This window comes from Metarhizium acridum (assembly GCF_019434415.1).
Source record: "Metarhizium acridum strain ARSEF 324 chromosome Unknown scaffold_405, whole genome shotgun sequence".
NCBI classification, from domain to species: Eukaryota; Fungi; Ascomycota; class Sordariomycetes; order Hypocreales; family Clavicipitaceae; genus Metarhizium; species Metarhizium acridum.
Window position 1 is genome coordinate 333,826 of NW_027094034.1, and position 26,144 is coordinate 359,969.

At 24.1% G+C, this 26,144-nt stretch overlaps 1 protein-coding gene across 1 annotated transcript; it reads left to right on the forward strand.

Annotated features, from left to right (window-relative positions):
* The first annotated feature begins 5,976 nt into the window (after window positions 1–5,976).
* On the forward strand, window positions 5,977–7,882 carry WRS1_2 (tryptophan--tRNA ligase). Its single transcript, XM_066121057.1, has 4 exons — window positions 5,977–6,445; window positions 6,517–6,692; window positions 6,746–6,808; window positions 6,882–7,882. The coding sequence occupies exons 1-4, from the start codon at window positions 6,025–6,027 to the stop codon at window positions 7,311–7,313; spliced, it is 1,092 nt and encodes a 363-aa protein (XP_065973990.1). The 5' UTR covers window positions 5,977–6,024; the 3' UTR covers window positions 7,314–7,882.
* The last annotated feature ends 18,262 nt before the right edge of the window (window positions 7,883–26,144 follow it).

The window sequence follows — 26,144 nt, forward strand, 5'->3', positions numbered from 1 at the left end:
AAAACTTAACTAGAATACTAAACTTAAAATAAAAGTCTTTTATTAAGGACTTAAAGAAGAAGTAAAGGATAACATTTATTAAGAAGATTATTCTAAGTTATTTAATAACTTTATTAAAATAGTTATTAAGGCAGATAACCGTTTATATAAGTAACGTTATAAAAAAAGTTATAGGAAATTTAAATTATATATTAGGTTTAATAAACCTAATAATAGCAAGCTACGCTAAATATTAATAGTATACGAGTACTACGCTAGACCTATAGAACTTAACGCTACGAATAAGAAAAAGGGGAAGACTTATTATAATTATAGTAAGACTAGACACTTTACGAATAAATATAAAGCCCTAAAAAAGCTATAGAAGCTAATTCTTAAAGGTAAAAAGCTTTATACTATAAACTAAGAAAACTTACCCACGCGAAATCTTAGTGTAATAAGTAATAAAGGAAGCCCCACGTTAGTAAATAATATTAGTTTAAATAAAGATTAGAAATTTAAAACCTAACTAATACCTAATAACTTTTAGGAATACTAAACACCCTCACTAAAAAGTAAACCTTTACTAGAACGAATCTAAGAAAAAGAGAATCATTTAATTAAGAAAGATAAACCTAAAATTAAATATAAACTCCTTAATTAAACCTTTTATTATAATAATAATTACTACACGTATCTTAGTAGTAAGTAAGGTAGCGAATAGTTTCTACGAGAATAAAAGGGAAGAAGAATAACCCTTATAATACAATTAAAATTACGATAAATTAATTTAAAGATATTAAACGAAAAGTTATATTATACTAAGAATAACGTATATACTACCTAAGCTATAACCTTATAATATAAGGAGAAAGGGAATTATGTAATTACAAGTAACTCGCTTAACTTAAGTTCAATTAACATAAATAGTAAATTAAGCGATTACTAAGAAAGCTTTAATAATGCGTTAAAAGACAACCGCTAATAATAGCGCCTAAAATAACGCGCTAAAGAATAATATAAGAATAGAATTAATAAATTAAGAAACGATAGCCGTTATTATAATTAAGACTAATTTCTTAATAAAGATCTAATAGGTCTTTATATACTATAAATATTAATAGTATAGCACACCTTATAATTAATATAACTATAATAGAATAAAGAATTTAAGTAATAATTAATAGCAGAGTATAAGGAAATTTTATCTTACTAAATCTTATTAATAGATTATAATTACCTTAAATACCTAAAGATAAGCTCTATTAACTTACAATTATAGAAGGAACTACGGTAAAGTATAGCTAAGAAGTAGTTAATATAGAAGTTACGTAGCTTTTAGTTAATATATAAGGCACGAAACACTAAGTTACACTAGATATTATAGTAATCTTAAAACACGATATTATATTAGGGATACCCTAATTATAAGCGAGTAATCCACGAGTTAATTAGAGAACTAGTTAACTTTAATAGGATTTACTAGAATACGGTTATAAAGCTAAGAGCAGCCTATAAAGAGCACCTTATTTAAACTATAATAGGCCTTTAGGAATATATGTAATTACTAGAGAGCTAAAAGCTAAGATAATAGAGATTTCTAAGGAATACTTAAAGTATAGTAAGCTATTTAGCGGAGAGCTAGAAATAGGACTACTAGAGTATTTACGCTAGGACTATAAGATTAGACTCTAGTTTAATACTAAACTAACGTTTAATAAGATTTATCCTTAAAACCTTAAGTAAGATAAGGCGCTTAAGGAGTATCTAAAGGACATGTTATAAAAGGGATATATAAGACTATTAAAGTCTCTAGTAGAATACCTAATCTTATAGGTATTAAAGAAGAACGGGAAACTATAATTATACATTAATTACTAACACTTAAATAAGATTACAATTAAGAATTAATACCTATTACCGCTTATAACGGAAATTAAAGATAAAGTTAGAAAAGCTAAATAGTTTACCACACTTAACTTAAAAGGAGCCTATAACCTTATACGAATAAAAGAAGGCTATAAGTGGATAATAGTATTTTAAACTAGTAGAGAATACTATAAATATTTAGTAATACCTTTTAAGCTTACTAACGTATTAGTAACCTTTTAAAGAATAATCAATATAATTTTACGGAAATAACTAGGAGTATTTATAGTTATATACCTTAACGATATTCTCATTTATTTAAATACCCTTAAGAAATATAAATAATATGTATATAAGGTACTATAAACTCTATAGGATAATAAACTCTTAGTTAAAGCCTTAAAATACTAGTTCTACTAGAATACTATACACTTTCTAGGGTACGTGCTTATATATAAAGAAATACAAATAAGCCTAAATAAGATTAAAACTATTAAGAAATAGCTTACATTAAAGAATCTAAAAGAAGTTAGAGAATTTATAGCATTTATAAACTTTTACCGTAAGTTTTTAAGCGGATATAAAGACATTTTATAACCTCTTATAAACCTAATAAAGAAAGAAGTTAGCTTTTAATGGAACGAACTAAAAGCTATAGTATTCTAAAAGATAAAAGATTTAATTACGTTAAAACCTATATTAAAAGCACTTAATTAAAATAAACCTTATAAGCTTAAAACGAACGCCTTAAACTTTATACTAGGCGAATAGCTTAAATAACGAGATAATTAAGGAAGATTACACCTAATTATATTCTTCTTAAAGAAACTCTATGAACCTAAACTTAATTATAGGATTTACGATAAAGAACTTATAGCTATTATTAAGTGCTTTAAAGAATAAAGATACTATTTTATAGAAGTAAAGCATTAAATTAAGGTTTATACTAACTATAAGAATCTTATATTATTCTTAACTATAAAGAATTTAAATAAACGATAGATTAAATAGTATAAAACCCTTATGAATTATAACTTTAAAATTATATACTATAAAGGATCTAAAAACGGAAGAGTAAACGCGCTTAGCCGAAGAGAGAACTTAAAATCAAATAAGTAAGTGAGTAATACACCCTTACTACGTGCTATTAAGAATAGGAACCTTATACTAGGCACCTAAGAAATTAATATAACCTAGTAAGTTAAGCTAAATAAAATATAAATGTATTAAATCGCATTATATATTAATAATAATAGCTATCTAGATAATTGGGAAACGAAAACGCATTTATTTAAGAAAGGTAAGACCTTCTTATATAATAAACGGTAGTATATTTCTAGTATACTTTAAGAATAGCTTATTAAGGAAATATACGAGTACCTACTACACGAATATTAGGGTGTAAGGAAAACAATTAATAGGCTAAGAAGATTATATAACTTTCTAGAAAGTAGAAAAATAGTATAAGAAGTTATTAAGAAATACGACACGTATAATAAAGTAAAATTAGCGCGACACGCATTATACGAAGAATTATAACCGATATTACTACTTAAAAGAGTATAGTAAACTATTATAATAGACTTTATCGTTAAACTACTAAAGTTAAAAGAACCTATAATAGGAGTAGCTTATAATAGTATCCTAGTTATTATAAATAAACTTATAAAATACGCCTATTATATTCTATATAAGGAATTAAGTAATACTAAGAACTTAGCGTATATATTCTTTAAAACAGTTATTATATAATATAAATTACTAATAAAGCTTATATTAGATCGCGATAAATTATTTACCTTAAACTTTTAGAAATACCTTATAAAAACTATAAAGATTAAATAAAGCTTATTAATAGTATTTCACCTATAATTAAATGGATAAATAAAAATCTTAAACTAAATACTCGAATAATATTTACGAAGCTATATTAACTACTAATAGAATAATTAAGTAGAATAGCTACTACTAGTATAATAGGCTTATAATAGCTCTAAGATTAATAACATAAAGATGTTACTATTTAAGGCAAATTACGGATTTAACCCTATTATTAAAATACATATAACATAAAATATAAACGCGCTAGTAGCTATAACGCATATAGTAACTATAATAGAAATACAAAAACACTTATAATAGAAATAAATATTTTTATAGAACCGAATAAAACACTACACGAATAAAAAGAGATTACTAGCGCTAATCCTAGAGGAGAGATATAAAGTATACCTTATTCGTAAAAACATTAAAACTAAGTAACCTAGCGATAAACTTAACTAAAAGAAGATTAAACTATTTCTTATTAAACGAAAAATCTTAAATACTAATTATAAACTATTATTACTAGATGGAATAAGAATCTATTCTATATTTTATATATTACTACTAGAGAAAGTACTAGATAAATCTATAATTGCTATAAATATTATAATAGAAAATACTAATAAATACGAAGTTAAACGGATACTTAAAGCACGGGGAGACATAAAAAATTATTATTATCTCATTAAATAAAAAGAATATTTAAACTCTAAAAACACCTAAAAACTAGCTAAAAATCTCACGAATTACTTAACGTTACTTAAATAGTTTTATTCCTAAGAAACGTATCCCAATTAATCTTCTAAGTATTATTTAATAACTTAATACTAAATTTAATATCTAAGAAACAAACTAAAATAGAATCTAAATTCTTAGAAGAAGTAGGAAGAACCCCTATAGTCTTTTAAAGCTATTTCGCTTTCTTACGTTTTACACGTTCTAACTCTTTAACGTTATTAATACTACGCGTAATTACACGTATTATTTTCTTAAACTATAATTTCTTTTATTTTTATAAACGTAAGACCTTTTAATTCTCGGCTAAGGCACGCTTCTTAGCTTCTTTAAGCTCCCTCTTAAGCTTATAATATTAATTCGTAATACTACGAAGCTATTAAGGGGTTACCCTCGTAATATTATAATTCCCTTACTTATCCACCACACACTTTATATAATAACTTAAATTAGAAACGAAGGCTTTACATTAGGGAAGTCCTATACAAGCGTAATAAGTGCAAGCCTTTATAAAGGATAAAGACGAATTATTAATTATCGCAGAAAGAAGGTTATTTTAGCGAAGAGAAGAAGTAAATAAAGCTTTAAACCGCTATTTTAAGATATAATTAATTAATATAATAGCATATAATAATAGAAGAAAGAAAACGTATAATACTTAAACCGGCCTGTTTTAATAGCCTTAAGAATAAGACTAATAAAGGAGAGGTATAATATTATAAACGACACTATATAAGACACGGGACAGGACCGCACTAGCTAGAATAGGCACGACCCGTAGGCATAAGAAGAAGGTAAGGGCACGTGACTAGCCACGTAACCTAAGAGGCGATTAAAGAGGTTAATGTTTAAACACATTAGTTAAAGAGAATTAAACTAACTAAACCTTAAGCTAGTTAATTAAGGTTTAAAGGGATTAATAGTTAAGCTAATTAATCTAGGACTATAATAGAGAGATAAACGAATACTTAAGAAGGAAGTATTTCTATAGTTAAATAATTTAGTTCTCTATTAATTAATTTAAGTAATAGTCTTACTATTAAGAGTTATACTCTTAACGGCCTTATTATAATACTACTTAAAAAGCTACTCTATAGCATTTAACTTAACTTACTTTCTAAGAAACAGACCTACTGTGCCTTAGAACCTAAGCCACCGTTACAATATAGTTCTCTTATTATAGCTTTATATAAGAGTAATATTAATATTTATTAAGTATATAAGTATAATAAAATAAGTGTTAAAGTAATACTTTAAATACTTAATTTTCTTTAATAAAAGTTATAAGAGATTTAAAGTTCTTTTAAGCTTATAATTATTATACTTTAAAAGATATTAATTATTTTAATAATATATATATATAAGTTTATATTTAATTATAAAAAGATAATTATATATACTCTTTTTATAAGTATATTTATTATTATAATTATTTACTTATAATTAAGAGCTTACCCTTATCTAGGTACGCGTACGTAATTGGTACCCGTAACGGGTGACTCATTTTGATAATATTCCAGTGCCGTGACCCCGCTGTGTAGTTTCTCAAGTGCCTTCAAGCGCGGGCAAGTTTAATCACGGATACACTTTCTCAGCCAGCACTTAGCTTTTTTGATCATGGAGGAAGCTAAGCTGCTACCGAAAGACACCGAGGCTCCTGCATCTGTCGCGCGTGAGCAGAATGTTACCCCTTGGAGCGTGAAGGGCGAGGTCGGAGAAGACGGCGAAGTGAAGGCGATCAACTACAATAAGCTTGTCGAACAGTTTGGAACCAAAATCATCGACGATGCCTTGCTTGCGAGGTTCGAGCGAGTCACTGGGCACCAGCTTCATCGCTTTCTCCGACGACGTATCGTTTTTTCGCATCGCGACCTCGAGTTAATCCTAGACAAACATGAAAAGAAGGAGCCCTTCTTCATCTACACTGGCCGCGGCCCCAGCAGTGACATTATGCACATTGGACACATGGTCCCTTTCCAGTTGGCCAAGTGGCTATCGGATGTGTTTGAAGTGCCCCTCATCGTGATGCTAACGGATGGTAAGTATGAAAGCGTCCCTCTGCGCCCCGCTTGTGAAATCTTTGCGCTTACGCATTGCTTAATGGCGCAGATGAAAAGTACCTCATGGGCAAGATGGATCGGACGGTGGAAGAATACGAACACTATGCGCGAGAGAATGCCAAGGATATTATCGCAGTTGGCTTCGATCCCGACAGGACCTTCATATTCTCCGACTATGAATTCATGGGCGGCGACTTTTACAAGAATATTAGCCGTATAGCCAAGGTCTGTTCTGGTCTGGAATCGACGCCACCGTCTGCCGTGCTGATCGAGTATAGAGAATCAACAGAGGGACAGCAGACTCCTGCTTCGGCTTCAACTCCAGCACAAGCATTGGGAAGGTAGGTGCCTCGGTTTCTTCTATTCATCTACACTACAGTACCAGCTTGCCTGTGAATGCTAACATAAGCCCAGGTCCACTTTGCTGCTGTACAAGCAGCGTCATCGTTTGCAACCTCATTTCCATTCCTTTTCGGCGCCAACAGGCTCCAGGCGGCTAAGATCCCGTGCCTCATACCCTGTGCAGTCGACCAAGATCCGTACTTCCGCCTCACCAGGGATGTCGCTAGTCAGCTAGGATACACTAAGCCGTCACTCATACATGCGAAATTTCTCGACGCCCTGCAAGGGCCTGGTTCCAAGATGTCTGCCTCCGTTGAGGCAAGCTCCATACTTCTGCGAGATAGCCCTAAGCAAATATTGAAGAAGATCACAAAGTATGCCTTCAGCGGTGGCCAGGAAACACTTGAGGATCACCGAGCCAAGGGAGGTGATCCAGAAGTCGACGTCAGCTACCAATACCTGAGATTCTTTTTAGAGGTTTGTGCATGCTCTGACTGTCAGTAAAGGTTGGCAGTTGTACTGTCCTATAATAGGACGACGAAGAGCTGGAACACATTCGTCATGAATACCAATCCGGGAGTATGACAACTGGTGAGATCAAAAAAAAGTACCGCCTACCCTCCCTCCTCTCTTTTTTTCCTGCATATCATGTGTGGAAAGGGTTCAATAGCTATAGATGTCAAGAGATAAATTGTGCTGACTTTTATATAGATGCGCGGACGAGTTGGCCAAGTTTTGTGTCTCCTTCCAGCAGCGACGTTCTCAAGTGACAGATGAGATGCTCGATTACTTTATGACCTCCCGGCAACTCTTGTACAGAGGTGTGAAATTTGATACGGTGCTGCCCATGCTGGACGATGAGTCGGCAAAGTCTAGAGATCAGGAAAATGGCAAGGGTTCCGAGTCGAAGAATCAGGCGAAGAAGAATGAGAAGATACGGCTTGCTGAAGAAAAGAAGAGGCAAAAAACTAGGGAAAGGAGCAGTGCCAATACTAGAATCAGTTCGAATTCTTAGATATCCTACGCTACCTGCTAAGCTATTGAGTATACGAAAACACGAAGACTTTCAGCTCAGTCCTCCAAGAGAGGGCAATTGGTGCAGCGTCCATGGCTACACGATGGACAGGTTTTCACATTATATGCTCCCCCATTGCATCTGCACTTATCCCATATCGATGAATCAGTATCGGAGTCAACCAGGGTAATGACGGATGGTGTTCTATCACTTACACATTTCGAGTCCCAAGTAACCCACCCGTTCACGTAGACCTACCAATCCGTATTAGTGAAAAGGATATTACAGGCATAGCCATGCGCGTCTCTACTTGCCTGGGATGAATATATTGCGCCCATGTCGATGTTATGGACCAAGACTGCTTTGAATGATCAAGGTGTGCGATTATTTGGCCACGAGCAGTGAGTTACTGTAGTTATAGAACGTTTGACTCTACTTGTGTGCCCTATGAGACATCCACCTGGCATCGGAAGGAACTGCGAACAAGACAAGTCTGGTGGTCTTACTCTGGGACGCAGAGGTCCAGCCCCCACAATCAACTAGCACTTGAGGCTTTTGGGGGATTACACCGCAAGCTCACACGATGGTGATCAGGGCCATGTCACCGATAGTGGTAAACTGCTCCGCAACGCCAAGGCGCAGCCTCGTGGGCTGGCCCAAAGCTAGGCGTAAACGGGGCTACGTCGACCCGGATGACAGACGGCCGAGACCGCAATCGATGGCATGGAATTGGGCTGGGGATGAATCTGCTTATACACCGACGGAAGCGGCATCAACGGTCACTTCGGAGGCGGCTGCGGTCGCACCAACCCTCCAGATGGAGTGCATCTGCGCGAAATGAACTCAGTGCATGGGCACATCCAACACTTCTGCCGTGTACGCAGCGAAATTGAGGGGACTAGTATCGGCATTGCAATTAATTACCTTTCAACATACAAGCAATTGGTAGCCCTCCCCTCAGTCATGACGCTGATCATAACACTCGTGACTTTTGTAGCACTCGTTCGTCAATTTTCGTAGTAATCCTGATTTGTTTACTTTCTCTCATTCTAAAGATCAGGGCGTGGAACACGTATTAAGTTTACGATAAGAGGCGTTTAGATAGCATACTGTTTCCTTTATTTCTTTATACCTAGTCCTCGGTAACAAATATTTGCGCCTTTTTAAAGTGTCCTTTGGCCTACCTCTTACCATTCTCACCGTGTCCCATAGTATATACCTTCATCTAGAAATAACTTTTAAAATCGGCTTGTATAAGATTCTTATCCTCCACTACACGACTTTCTAGGTGTTTCTTGATTGAGCCGAAGAAGTACTCGATTGGGTTTAAATCCGGTGAATACGGCGATTGAGCTTCTAATAACACACTAGCTTGCGCATACATATCTTTAATCCTCACTAAAAGATCATGCTATAATGCGTTGTCCATGTGGACAATAGATTTTGGCCCTGGATATCTACCGTAATAGGGAAGAAGCCTCTCAAGGAAGGCTTTAAATACATTATTATTTGTATATTCTTCATAGACCCTAAAGTAGATAATTCCATCTAAGGTGTACGCTGGTAAGCATAATACTCGTTTTCCTTGATGGAATCGTTTGGTCTGCACTAGTCGTACACCTTTTGGAGCATATCCTCTTTTCGGTATCGCCCTACCTCGGTCGTCGCCGGTTTCATCGACACACACCATGCATTTTGGATCAATATGGGACCGTTTCTCTGTGTAAAAAATTCGCAACTCTTGGTAACGCTCTTTCGCCACAGTGTCCATGACCTTCTTTGTCCATACTTGCCGCTGTATACCTCGGCCGATCGTAGCTCTGGTGTCACACGGATTAGGTCAAGCAAGGATTAGAAGCCCTTTGTTACACAAGGAGATCACGAGAACTATGAGGCACACTAGGCACGGGCCGTTCCTTTTATGTATATAAGATGGTCTCCCCTCGCCTTCTGGCTTGGAGGAACCAAGGACCTTTGACATCCTACAAGATTATCATTGAATCGAGCCCTTTTGCTTCAAGCCCTCTAACGAGTCCTTGTCACATCTGGAGACACGTGCGCCATACTGCTTGAACAGAAAGTCCGCTAGGGCTTATTAACTTAAACCTGGACACTGTTCCAGTTCATACCGTATGGTAAGCCGCATGTTCTCCGTGATCTCCTTTGGTCAACCATGCGTTTTTGCAGGTGCATCAATCGTGCCATATTAAAGTATGTTTGAGCGAGCGTTTCGCACAGATCGTGCTGTGGAGTCCATCTATTAAGAGCTATATGTATGAGCGTTGTATGTATATAATTAGCTTGATTTAATTAGGGACTTTATAACCTATACCTCTTAGTGTATTTTACACATAAAAAAATAATAACATGTTATTTTTAAAAAACGCGCTTAATAATTTAATAATATTAAGTAATAATAATATTAAAAGAGCTTAATTTATTTAAAAATATAATTTTTAATATTTTATTTAAAATATATATATTTTATTAAGTTAATTATTAATTTAAGTTATTTAAGAGATTATTATAATAATAATTTTCTTCTTTATAATTAACGCTTATAATAAATTACTTTTAATAATTAATACGTTTATTAATTTTATTACTCTATTAATTATAGTATTTTTAAAATAAATTAATAATAAGTTACCTTTATTATTACTTTATATTTTTAATTATAATTACCCTATAATTTTAGCTTATATAAGAGTTCTTTAAATATTAGAATTAAGCTATTATAAGTCTTATTAATTTAAGTGTTATAATTATAGCTATAAAGGTAATTTAATTAATTAAGGTAATTAAATTACTTATAATAATTAAATTATTATTAAATTATATAATTAAGGGTTAATTTAATTATTTTAAGCTTCACGTATATAATTAACCTTAATAGAGTTTAAAATTTAAAGGGTTAAATTATTAATATTTTAAAGGTTAATATTAAATATAATTTTTATAGTATTTCCTTTTAAATTTAATTAATAACTTATTAAAGGCTTTTAAAGTTATTAATAAGAATAAATAATAGTTTTATTAAGCTTTTAATTATAGCTTTAATAATTAAGTATAATATAAGCGTAAGAAAAGCTATATTATTATTAGAATTTACAGGGTTATTCGTAAGAATAAAGCTATATTATATCTCTTTAAGTTACTTAAATAAGTTAATATTATAAATAAATTAAATTTATAGCTTAAAAGAATATTTAATAGAAAAGCCTATTAAAGTACTCTCTTTTAATATATTTAATTTATTACTTAACCTTTAATTAAGCTATTTTTTAAAAAATAATTTTAATGTAAAGCTATTATTATTTATTAGAGCTTTTAAAGTATTATATAAAGGTTACTTATACCTATAATTAAGTAACTTTTAATATTATAATATAATAATTTTATTAGATTATTAATTAATTAATTAAAATACTAATAATTTAAAAGAAAGTAAAGAGCTTATTACTCTCTTTAATTAAAATATTATTAGAATTTATATAAAATAATTACGCTTTAATACTTATAATACATATTATTTATTCTTCCTTAAATATTAATAAAGTTATTATATTAATTAGTAATTATAAGTCGCTTAAATGCCTTAAATAAGCTTATAAAGTTATTTTTAAAGGTATTATATTTCTTATTATTTATAATTTATAACTTATAACCCTATTAATTTCGTTTAATTTAAGCTTAAATAATAATAAATAAATAAAAATAATAAAGCTATTACTATTAACTAGTAGTTTAAGAAAATAACCTTTATTACGTTTTTTAATATAAGCTTTATATTTATAATAATAATTAAAGAGATATAAATATTATTTTACTCTTCTTAAATCTTATTAAATAATATAAGTATTTAATAATAATTATCTTTAATCTTTAATAATAAAAGAGTGAATATAATATTTATAATTATATTTTAATTAATAATAGCTATTATTTATATAAGGTAAAAATTATAATAATTAATCTTATAAATATTATTTATCTTTAAAATATTAAGAAAATACTTTTATCTTTTAAGGTATTTATTAAAGATTTAAATTATAGCTTAAAGCTAGCTCTTATAATATTTAAATTTGTAAGGTAAATTTTTAGCTTTAAGAGTTATAATAAAGGCTTATAAGCTATTATAACCTTTAAGAAGCTCTTAATAAAGTTAAAAATAGTTATTAATAATATTTTAAGGTATAAAATAAGAGGTTTTTAAGCTTTAAAGGCGTAAAAAGTTAATAGCCTTATAAGTAATTATAGCGTTAAATTAAGTGATTTTTAATAATAGACTTAGCTATTATATAGTGGCATTTATGCTTACAAGTTAAAGGAAGTTAAAATAGTGCATTTAATTATAGCTACGTTATTAGTATAAGAGAATAAGTACACGTATAAGTCTTTAATTTAATAAGTTTCGCCTTTATAATTAAGTTTATAAGATCTTTTACTAATATTTTATTAAGTTATTTAATTAGCCTTATATAAGCCTATACTATATAGTTAAATTATTTAAGTTATTTAATTACCTATTTACCTTTATAATAAGCTATAACTTATAATACGTATAATTAAAATTACAAATATTTTAAAAGCATTTAATTACTTTATTTAAATTAATTTATTACTTATTTAAGAACCTTATTAGTTTTAAGAAGTAAGTTATAAGAATTAAAAAGTAATTAGATTATAATATTATATATAAAGTTACTAGTATATATATATATCGCGTTTAAGCTAATAAAAATAGTAGTTTTACTTAAGTAATATTTTTATTAAGAAAGAATTATTTAATCTTTTATAAAAGGCACTTTTTAGCTATTATAAGAACGAATTTAAATAGGTATAAAAGCTTAATAATATCTACGTTTAAGAGAATAAAAAAGAACTATAATTATAATAAAAAGAATTAAAACTAAGAAAGATATTATAAGTGAATTATAAAAATAATTTAAATTATTTAATTAAGTAAAGAGAAATTATAATAAAACTAAAATTATTATAATTAAGCTAAAAATAAAGAGTTATTTTAAAGGTCTTTAATTAAAATAAGAATATACTTACTCTTTAAATATTAATAGACTTATAATTAAAAAGAAGACTTTTATTAAAATAGCTTAAACTAGTTAAAAGAGAATTAAAAAGGGAAAGAATTAATTAATTAATTAAAAGAATATAATATTTCTTATAGTATTCCTAGTAATTATAATCTTATAGCTAATTATAAGAAATAGCGCTATAACATTTATTATCTTAGCTTATAAGATTATCTTTATAAAGAAACTATCTTTAAAAGAGATATAAAAGATTATTCTTAAGTTAAGTAAACTAATATAAATATTTCTTAAATATAATTAATTAAATAATTAAAAAGAATTTAAAAGAAAAGATTTTATTAATTTATTTATTATTAATTAATAAGAAGTTATTAAGAAGAACTTATATTCTTATTAATAATACTCTCTTTAAGAATTTAACTTAAAGAAAGAAAAGCTTATAGCTAAAAAGCTAAATATTTTAAGATTAATTAATTCTATTATAACTTATAATAAAAACTTATTTAAAGTTATAAGCTAATAGAACTTTATTTTATTTATTAATATAAGCTTTAATTATAAGAGATTTATGAAAATTCTTAAAGAAGCCTTAGGTAAATAAGAAATTTTAATTATATTTTAAAAAGCTTTTAAAGTTAAACCCTTTAATAGAGAGAGTATCTTTAACTTTTTAAAGGAATTTAAGAAGAAGATAATTATCTTAATTATTTTAAAGAAGAAGTAAATAAAGATATTAAAACGTAATATTACTTCTCTTAAAAGAACGCGCGTTAAAACCCTTATAATTACTAATAATTAGAATAAAGCTAAAAAGAAACTTCTTTTATAATATAATATAATTAACTAGAATTAAATAAAGATTATAATAAATAAGCTAAAAAGTCTTAATATCTAGTATTTAAGAGAGATTTTTAAGACTCTTTATTAGCTATACCTTTATTAAAGCTTATAAAGTAAAGCTAAATCTTTTACGTAAATAAAATTTATCTTTTAATTAAATATCTTATATAAAGCTTTACTTAATATTTAATTATAAGCTTTATAAATAGGAAAGGGTATTTATAAAGTGAAATTATCTTAAAGAAGTATATTATACTTTAAAGTAAGTTAAATAAGTATATATAAGCTAGGCTTAAACTTATAAATTATAACTTAATTATACTAGAATTAAAGCACTTACTTTAAGATTAAAAGTATACCTTAAAGATTATTTATAAACTAATAAGAGGTATTTTTAAGAGTAACTTAAATAATTATAAGAAGTAAAGCTTATATTAAAATAAATCTATAATTAAAGGAGTAAATAAAAACTAAAAAGAGAGTAAAGAACCTAGCTTTATTATTAATTCTTCTTTTAATTAAATAAATGAAATTATAAAGTAACTTAAAGAGATAAAAATCGCGTTAATTAAGTAAGCTAAAAGGTAAATTAACCTAAAAGAATAACTTAAGTAACGTTAAAAAACTTACCTTAAGAAAGTAATAAGCTTAATTAAAGTAATTAAAAATTAATCTAGTTTAATTATATTTAATTTAAGGATAAAGAATTAAATAATAATAGCGCTAATAATTACTTTAAAACTAATTATATTTATATAAAAGAATATTAAGAGATTTAATACTATTATTATAATAATATAAGGTATTTCTATAATAAATACCCTTACTTAAAGTATAATTAAATGCTTAGCTTTACTTAATATAACGTAAACGCGCGTATTCTTATAATTAATATTAAAGTATAAGAATATATTATACTATTATAACTCTTATTTTAATTTCTTATTATTAAAAGCTATATAAGAAGGCTAATTATACTTTAAGTTAAACTATTTTTAAATACGTATATTTATATATACTTAAATTAAGTGAAACGCTTTAAAGATACTTTATTAAAGAAATAAAATATATTATAAGAAGAGATTAAAATACTATAAAAGAAGTTAAAGTAAATTAATATATTTAAGTAAGCGCTAAGAAAGAGTAATTCTTATAATTTACCTTTAATTAAACTCTCGTTTATTATAATAATTATAACATTTAAAATATATATAATAAAAAGCGCTTAAACTTATAATTTTAGATTTAAAGTTAATCTTTTAATAAATGTAAACGCGTGTAAATAAGTAAAGCTTAAAGATAACTTAAATAATACTAAGAATAGAAATAAAAAGAGTAAGGTTATAGCTTAAAATAATAAAGCTAAGCTAAAAATAATTAAACTTATTAAAGATAAAGCTAATAAGTAAGCGTAAATAACGTAATTAAAGGAAAACTATTTAATTAAGAGAATTATAATATAATTATATAAAGAAATACTCTTTAAAAAGATTAGCGCTTTATTAAGAGACTTATATTAATTACTTTTAAGCGCTATAACTTTAATAAGAAATAAAATTAATAATTACACTAATAGTATTAATAACGTTAAATAATATAATAGAAAATTAATGACCCTTTTAAAGAAACCTATTAAATTTATAAATAAAAATACTTTAAGAAGTAATTAAGTGATTTTAATATTTAATATAATATTAATTATATAGAATTATATTAAAAACGGTTAAAACGTAATAAAAACCTTAAATAAAGAAAGTAATATACTTTTAATAAGCGTAAACGTAAAACTTTAAGCGTTACTTATAAAAAAGCTTTAAGGTATACTTAAATTAATTAATTATTAAATTAACTTTTAGGTAAACTTAATTTTATAGCTTAAAGGGATTTTTAAGTATACGTAAGAGTTATTATACTTATAAGTGTAACTTAATTATAAGAGAGTATCTCTTATACGTATCTTAATAAATAATAGCCTATAAGAAAATATTATTAATATAAAGTTTACTTTTTAAGTAAGTTTAAAGATATATACGTTTATAAAGAATATATTTATAATCTTATTCTTTAATAAAATTATATATATATATAAAAAGGTAAAAACTTACTTTTACCTTAAGAATATATAAACTTTAATTCGTTTATATATCGCGTTAAATACTATTTATATTCTATTAGTATATTATTTATAAGACTTACTTAAGTATTATTTAATTATAGTAAAGAAAGTAAAGAGTTACTTATTTAATATAAATTTAATAGTATACGTATTATATTTTAAGTAATAGAATTAATTATATAAAAAGTATTAAATATAGCTAGTAAAATATAACTAAAAACTTACTTACTTATAATAAAAATACTAAAACTTTTTAAATTATTTAATTTTAATAATTAAAAGATATTAAGAAGGTAAGAGAATATATAAGTAAAAAACTATTATTTACCTAGTATTAAAGTATTAAACGTAATTAAACGTAATTAAATATTACGTATACCACGTTAAATATAAGAAATATATAATAACACGTTAACTTTATTTAATTTAAGTAAGTTAAACACGTTAAAATAAGTGCTAAATAGTAATTAAATAATTATAATATAAGTTAAAATAAACCTAATAATAGCTAAATATATTAAAGATAAGCTAAATTACGCGGCCTTTAATAGTTAAAATAAACTTAAAATACACGAAAAAGGGTTTATATTAATTAATTTATAAGCGGTTAATATTATTACGCGAATTATAAATAATAAGGTAAACTTATTCTTAAATTTAAGACTTTATAAAAGTAAGGTTAAATTATTAAACGTATTTTACGGTTTTATACACGTAAATATATAGCTTAAATATTATAATTATAAACTTAATATTATTAAGATCTTAATTAATAACCTAATTAAAAAGACTAAGAAGATAGAAATTTATAGTAAAAGAAATAGTATAATAATATTAAAGAAGATATTAAAGAAAAGAGAAGAGAGAGCTATTTATACGTCTTTAGCTTTTAATAAAAACGTTAATACCTATAATAAATTTTATAAGTTATTAAGAAAAGAACTTAAAGAAAAGTTTATTTCTTTATTTATTAAGAAAAAGAAGAAAATACTAGCTTTAATAATTAAGAAAGTATACTAGAAATAAAGTAAGTAAATAAAGGTAATAGTAAAGAAGCTTTAAAAGATATAAGTAATTAATCTTTAGGTAAATATTATATATAAGAGAAAAGCTAATAAAGTATAATTAAAACATAATATTCTATTAAATAAGTTTTAAATAAGTTAATCTTAAAAGGTAATTATAATTAAAAAACTAAGAAATAAAAATAAGTTAAAGACTAGATTAAAAAAGATAATAAGTACTTAAAATATATTATAAAACGGTTCTTTAAATAATTAAAAGAATTTAAAGTAAGCTAAAAGATATTTAATTAAGTACTTAAAGGGGTTAAAAACTTCTTATAATTAAAGAAAGCTTATATTTTTAAGACTATTCTTAAAAACTATAAACTAGCTCTTACGTAAAGCTTATCTTATTATAGTAAAGTAAATTTTATTATTATACTCTTTTAAGTTATTAAGGTAATTAAATATAAAGTATAAAGGGTAAAATTAATTTCTATATTATTAAAACTTTAAGTTAAATTAATTAAATTATTAAAGAAAAAAATAAAGTATAGGTATTTAAAAGAAAGCTATTAGTTATATTAAAACCTTTACTTTCTAGTAAGAAAAAAGAATAAAGAAGTGTATCTTATTCTCTTAATAATTAATTATAATAAAATTATAATATAAGATACTTATATCTTATTAAAAGTAAATAAATTTAATAAAAGATTTAATATATATAAGATTCTTTTTATTATAAACTTACTTTTAAGCTATAATTAAATAGCTCTTATAAAAGTAAGTAAGAATATAACTATAATTTTTACGTTAATAGGTCTATTATAATTATATATGTTATTATAAGAAGCTATAAACTTAATAGCTTAATTTCTAAGAATTATAAGAAGAATTTTATATAATCTTATATTAAATATATACGCCTCTTTTATAAATAATATAATAGTTAAAGGATTTACTATTACCTATAATAATAAAAAGATGCTATTAAAAGTAAGAAAATTTATATTAGAATATTTAATTAATATTAATAAAGTACTTATAAACTTTAAGCTAATAGGTTATATTATATTAGCATTAAAATTAAATTTTTATTACTAAATAGCTATTATAATAGAATTTATTTATAAAACGTATAAATAAAAGCCTATTAAAGTAAGAATACTTAAGATTTTAGAATAAAAAACGTGTAAAAATTAAAAGAATATAAGGTTCTTTTAAAGGTTAATAAACTATTATAAGGTATAAATTAAGGGATACGCTTAAATAATAAGCTTAATTATTAAACTATTAAGAAAGAATATAAAATAAGAATAAGGTAAAGCTTAATAAATAATAATAAAAACCCTAAAAAATATAATAATAAAAGCTCTTATTCTTATAGCACTTAATCTCTTAAAGAACTATAAAGAGATTATATTAATAATTAATACTAATAATATAAAATAAAGATATACTTTATTATAAATTATTAAAGGGAAATACTATTTAATAAGATATAAAGGTAAAACGTAAATAAAACCTAAAAAGAAGTATAATATTATAAAATAAGAGTATAAGGCTATTATTTATACTTTAAAAAGGCTTAAAATACATTTATATAATATTTACTTTATTTTAAAGATTAACTTTTAAGTTTTAGTTTATTAAATTAATAGAGTAATTAATAACGTATTAAGCTTATTAATTATTAAATAAATTAGCTATATTTTATTATTTAATTTTATAATTAAATATATCTTTAAAGCTACTAATAGAATTATAAATAAACTCTTAAGAAAAGAGTTTAACCTATTAAATTAAATAAATTAAGAAGTTAAAGGGAATATAAAGGATTTTCTTAACCTTTATTTAAACGTATTAACGTTTAAGTTAAAGAAGCATAAAAATTACTTATTAAAGTACCTTTAAATTATAAAATTTCTCTTAACCTTAAAAAGATTAATTTATCTTAAGAATAATAAATATAAGAAGCTAAAAATAAGAGCTAAGTAATTCTTTATAAAAAATAGCTAGCTTTAAAAGAGATTAATTAAAATAATAAAGAGATTAATATTAATAATTAATAAAGCGAACTATTAATAATTAATAATTAAGAGAATCTATGAAACTATAAGCTATAAGAGCGCTAAAATAGTCTATTAAGTAACTAAGTAATAGTATTAATAGTAAATAATATAGAATATAATTAAAGAAATAATAGTATATTATAAGACTTACTAGTAATTTATACTATAATAGCTATAAGAGATATTAATACTAATAGCTTTTAAGAACTTTATAAGTAAAATATATATTAATACTTAATATCTACTATTTAATTATAGTTTTAATTATTTACTTAAAGCTAAATATAATCTTATTAATTAGGTTAAAGTAAAATTAATTCGTAAAGTAAATATATTAATAATAAGAAAGTTTTTAAATAAAATACTTATTAGATTTAAAGTTTATAGGTCTATTATTTATAATAATAGCTTAAAAATAAGGGAAAATTTAAGGGAAGCCCTTAAGAATATTAAAGCTTATAGAATTTAAATATTAAAATATAACTTAAAAGCTAATATAATTATAAAAGCTAGGTATTAATCTTTAGCCTTAATTATATTTAAAATAAGAGAATTAGCTAAAAAATAACATTAATATTTAATAAGAGTACTATTAGTAAATAAAACGATTATTTAAGTATCTTATAAGAAATCTAGGTTTTATTTTATTTACGAATAAAAGCTTATATTACCTTTAAAAGTTAAGTTTTTTACTTAAAGGCTAATTAAATAAAATAAAATAGAATTAAAATAAAATCTCTTTAAAGTAAAGGTATACTTATTATAATAAAAAGCGAAAGATATTATAAAAGCTAAGGAAAAGGTATATAAGTTTAAGAGAAAACTAGTTAAATAAACTAACTACTTATAAGCTAGATTAATTAAAAGAGATAAAGATTAATTAAATTTAAGTAATTTTATTCTTATTTATAACGTTTATAAAAGTATTAATATATTTATAATTAAAAAACTTACTATAAGATAAAACGGCTTATTTAGAATTATTAGTTATATTATTATTTTGAAGGCTTATTAAATTAAAACGCTAAATAGGGTTATATTAAATAAAATAATCTTAGGTAATTATTTAAAGAAGTTTACGCTTAATAAAAACGGTTAATAGTCCTTTATAATAAATATTTAACTATTAAAGAAATAAAAAGAGATAAACTTAAACGCTATAAAAAGTATTAAAAAGATTAAGAGACTTTACTTAAGCTAGTTTACTTATAATATAAGTAATTAAATAATTAAGATTAAAGATAAGGTTAATTTAATTAAGAATTAAGTAAAGAAGCTTAAAGATAAGAAGGTAAAGGTTATACTTTCACTTAAATAATATTTATAATAGTACCTTAAAATTAAATTACCTTTTATTATAGCTAAGAAAAAAGATAAATTTATCTTAATAAATATATTAATTAATTAAAACTAAGAATACTTATTTTAAAGATAAAACTATTATTCTTACTTATTTTATTTTAAAGAGAAAGCTATAATTAAAGTAAAAGATAAGAGTTAAAAGAAAAAAGATTAATAAATATATTAATAATATTTAAGTACCTTTAAAAAGTAAGAAAATATTAATTAAAGAAGAAATAAACGCTTAAAATAAGAGATAAAAGATAATACTTATATTAAACGTAAGTAAGCTAATAAAAGGACTATTAAAATAACTTAAAAATCTAAGAACCTACCTTTATTTTAACTTATATAAATTAATATTAAAAATTATAAAAGTTTAATAAGAAATATATAATTTTACTTTAAGAATTATATAACTATTATATAAGATTTATATAAGTATAACCTTAATATAAGCGGTTTTAATTCTTTATAATTAAATAAAGCTTAAAAGTATTAGGTTTTAGCTTAAAGATAAAAGCTATTTTATTATTATTTATAACTAATAATATTAATTATTAATAAACCTAATTGTTTAATAATTAACCTTAATTATAAGTACTTAAAGCTAAAATAATTAAGGGTATAAAGAGATTAAATAATCTAGTATATTATAAAGATAATTATAAGCTAAAAAGGTAATTATTAAATTAATTTATTATATTAACTATAAAGAGAGAAGTAAATAAGCCCTATTACCTTAAGATAAAACTTTTTATTAAGAAGTTTAATATTACTTAAATCTTCTATAAATTATAACTAATAAAAGATACTATAAAGTAAATTAAGTAAGCTAAGAGAAGTAAAAGGTATTAATATTAAGAAAAGATAATATAAGCACTTAAAAGAGAGATAAAAGTTAATAAAATAAGATATAAATTAATTAATTATATAAAGTAAAGTTAAAGTATTAGTAAAATATAGCTTATTTTACCTATACCTTAAATTTAATATTCTTCTTTATCTTTTTATTAAGTTTCTTAATTACCTTATAAGTAATAGCTTTAATAAGTCTTTTATTATTATAAGAATAAGGGTAATTAATTATAATACGTAAAGTATTCTTTAAAGTAATATAAGGTAAAATATTTAAATTAATACGTACTTTAATAATTAAAGATAAGTAATTCTTTCTAAGAAAAGGCTTAAATAAAAAACTATAATTAAAATTATAAGGCTTATAAGTTAAGTATAAACGTTATTTATAGGAAGTAATATAAGAGTTATTTTAAATATAATTATTATAAGACTTATATAAATATATTTTAAAGAATATATAATTATAAAAAGAAGTTATAACGTATTCTTTAAATATAATAATAATCTTCTTAAAGAAGTTAAGGTAATTAAAGTATAAAATATAATTTAATCTCTTATATAATAAAATAAGTAAAGTATAAACGCGCTTAAGGTAATTAGCTATAATTAAAAGAAATTAACCGTTTAAATAGGCTATTTTAATAGGAATAAGAATTATATTATAAGGCTAATAGTAGAGTATTTTTTAGTATAAAAGTGTTACGAACGTTACTACACGAGACGCGAGAAGCTAGGCCGCACTAGCAAGGGTAGGCATAGCCGCTAACCAACAAGGACATTAGGTCACGTGATAGCTTATTAGATTATGTAAATAATCTAATAAGACGGGATTATTAGGATTATTAGACGATCTAAATAATTTAGGACTATAATAGAGAGATAAACGAGTACTTAAGAAGAGGGTATTTCTATAGTTAGATAGTTTAAATCTCTATTAATTAATTTAAGTAATAGTCTTACTATTAAGAGTTATACTCTTAATAGCCTTATTATAATACTACTTAAAAGCTACTTTATAGTATTTAACCTAACTTACTTTCTAAGAAATAGACCTATTATACCTTAAAACCTAAGCTACTATTACAATTTAATTTTAGTAAGTTACCTTAAAACTTTAAGTAGTAATAACTTCTAAGATATTTACTTTAAGTGGAAAGACTATTAACCCTAAGGAGATAATAAAGTACCTTTATAATAAGATTATTAAGCTTAAGAAGTAGAATTAATAGCTTTTTAACCGATAGAATAATCTCTACGAAAAACTTAAGGTATAAGAAGAGAAACTTATAGTAGTTTAAAATCTTACACCTATATTCTCTATTAATAATAATAATATACTAAAATTCCTTAAGCTTAAATTATATAATAGTTATAAGGGTAATATAAGAAACTTTCTTATATAAGCCTAAGCTTACCTATAAGTTAACGAAAAAATCTATATAATACTTAAGTTATAAATTCTTTATATTAATAACCTCTTAACTAGAAAGGTAATAGAATAATAGGAGCTAACCCTTTACGTATATCTTAAGTATAGTATTAAAGTTAAAGCGAAAGTTATTTATATCTTCTTTAATTATAAAACCTTTAAGAAATAACTTCTCGCTATATTTAAAAATTCTAATAAGTATAAGAAAGCTATACAATAACTTACTTAACTTAAGTAGACTAAATTTATAGCTTATTACGTTAGGGAATTTAAACGTATTATAGTAAAACTTAATTAAAATACTAAACCTAAAATAAAAGTCTTTTATTAAGGACTTAAAGAAGAAGTAAAGGATAATATTTATTAAGAAGATTATTTTAAGTTATTTAATAACTTTATTAAAATAGTTATTAAGGCAAATAATTATTTATATAAGTAACGTTACGAAAAAAGTTATAGGAAATTTAAATTATATACTAGGTTTAATAAACCTAATAGTAGTAAGCTATACTAAATATTAATAGTATATAGGTATTATACTAAACCTATAAAACTTAACGCTATAAATAAGAAAAGGGGAAAGACTTATTATAATTATAGTAAGACTAAACACTTTATAAATAAATATAAAGCCTTAAAGAAGCTATAAAAGCTAATTTCTAAAGGCAAAAAGCTTTATATTATAAACTAAAAAGACTTACCTACGCGAAATCTTAGTATAATAAGTAATAAAGGAAGCCTTACGTTAATAAATAATATTAATTTAAATAAAGATTAGGAATTTAAAACCTAACTAATACCTAATAACTTTTAGAAATACTAGATACCCTTACTAAAAAGCAAACCTTTACTAGAACTAATTTAAAAAGAAGAAAGTTATTTAACTAAGAAAGATAAACTTAAAGTTAAATATAAACTCCTTAATTAAACCTTTTATTATAATAATAATTACTATATACACCTTAATAATAAGTAAGATAGCGGATAGTTTCTATAAGAATAAAAGGGAAGGAAAATAACCCTTATAATATAACTAAAATTATAATAAACTAATTCTAAGATATTAAACGAAAAGTTATACTATACTAAGAATAACGTATATACTACCTAAGCTATAACCTTATAATATAAGGAGAAAGGGAACTATATAACTATAAGTAACTCGCTTAGCTTAAGTTTAATTAATATAAATAATAGATTAAGCGATTACTAAAAAAGCTTTAATAATACGTTAAAAGATAACCGCTAATAATAGCGCCTAGAATAACGCGCTAAAGAATAATATAAGGATAGAATTAATAAATTAAAAAACGATAGCTATTATTATAATTAAAACTAATTTCTTAATAAAGATTTAATAGGTCTTTATATACTATAAATATTAGTAGTATAATACACCTTATAATTAATATAACTATAATAGAACGAAAGATCTAGGCAATAATTAATAGCGGAGTATAAGGAAATTTTATCTCGCTAAATCTCGTTAATAGATTATAATTACCTTAAATACCTAAAGATAAGCCCTACTAACTTATAACTATAAAAGAAACTATAATAAAGTATAGCTAAGAAGTAATTAATATAAAAGTAGCGTAACTTCTCGTTAATATATAAAGTACGAAACACTAGGTTACATTAAATATTATAATAATCTTAAAATATAATATTATATTAGGGATACCCTAGTTATAAGCGAGTAATCTATAAGTTAATTAAAGAACCGGCTAACTTTAATAGAATTTACTAGAATACAGTTATAAAGCTAAGAGTAGCCTATAAAAAGCACCTTAATTAAACTATAATAGGCCTTTAGGAATATATGTAATTGCTAGAGAGCTAAAAGCTAAAATAACAGAGATTCCTAAGAAATACTTAAAGTATAGTAAGCTATTTAGTAGAGAGCTAAAAATAAAACTACTAGAGTATTTACGCTAAGATTATAAGATTAGACTTTAGCTTAGTATTAAATTAACGTTTAATAAGATTTATCCTTAAAACCTTAAGTAAGATAAGGCGCTTAAAGAGTATTTAAAGGATATATTATAAAAGGGATATATAAGACTATTAAAGTCCTTAGTAGAATACCTAATTCTATAGATATTAAAGAAGAATAGAAAACTATAACTATATATTAATTACTAATACTTAAATAAGATTATAATTAAGAATTAATACTTATTATTACTTATAACGGAAATTAAAGATAAAGTTAAGAAAGTTAAATAGTTTATTATACTTAACTTAAAAGAAGCCTATAACCTTATACGAATAAAAGAAGGCTATAAGTAAATAATAGTATTTTAAACTAGTAGAGAATACTATAAATATCTAGTAATATCTTTTAGGCTTACTAACGTACTAGTAACCTTTTAAAGAATAATTAATACGATCTTATAAAAACAATTAAAAGTATTTATAGTTATATACCTTAATAATATTCTTATTTACTTAAATACCCTTAAGGAATATAAATAATATATATATAAGGTATTATAAACTTTATAGGATAATAAACTCTTAATTAAAGCCTTAAAATACTAGTTCTACTAGAATACTATACACTTTTTAAGGTACGTACTTATATATAAAGAAATATAAATAAGCTTAAATAAGATTAAAACTATTAAGAAATAGCTTATATTAAAGAATTTAAAAGAAGTTAAAGGATTTATAGTATTTATAAACTTCTATTATAAGTTCTTAAGCGAATATAAAGATATCTTATAACCTCTTATAAACCTAATAAAGAAAGAAGTTAGCTTTTAATAGAATAAACTAAAAGCTATAGTATTTTAAAAAATAAAAGATTTAATTACGTTAAAACCTATATTAAAAGCACTTAATTAAAATAAACCTTATAAGCTTAAAATAAACGCCTTAAACTTTATACTAGGCGAATAGCTTAAATAATAAGATAATTAAGGAAGATGACACCTAGTTATATTCTTCTTAAAGAAACTTTATAAACTTAAACTTAATTATAGAATTTATAATAAAGAACTTATAACTATTATTAAGTGCTTTAAAGAATAAAGATACTATCTTATAAAAGTAAAGTATTAAATTAAGGTTTATATTAACTATAAGAATCTTATATTATTCTTAATTATAAAGAATTTAAATAAATAATAGATTAAATAATATGAAACCCTTATAAATTATAACTTTAAGATTATATACCGTAAAGAATTTAAAAATAAAAGAGTAAATACGCTTAGTTAAAGAGAGAACTTAAAATCGAATAAGTAAGTAAGTAATATACCCTTATTACGCGCTATTAAGAATAGGAACCTTATATTAAATACCTAAGAAATTAATATAACCTAGTAAGTTAAGCTAAATAAAACATAAATATAATAGATTGTATTATATATTAAGAATAATAGCTACTTAAATAATTAGAAAACGAAAACGTATTTATTTAAGAAAGGTAAAACCTTCTTATATAATAAATGGTAGTATATTTCTAGTATACTTTAAGAGCAGCTTATTAAAGAAATATACGAATACCTATTACACGAATATTAGGGTATAAGAAAGATAATTAATAGATTAAGAAGATTATATAACTTTCTAGAAAGCAGAAAAATAGTATAAGAA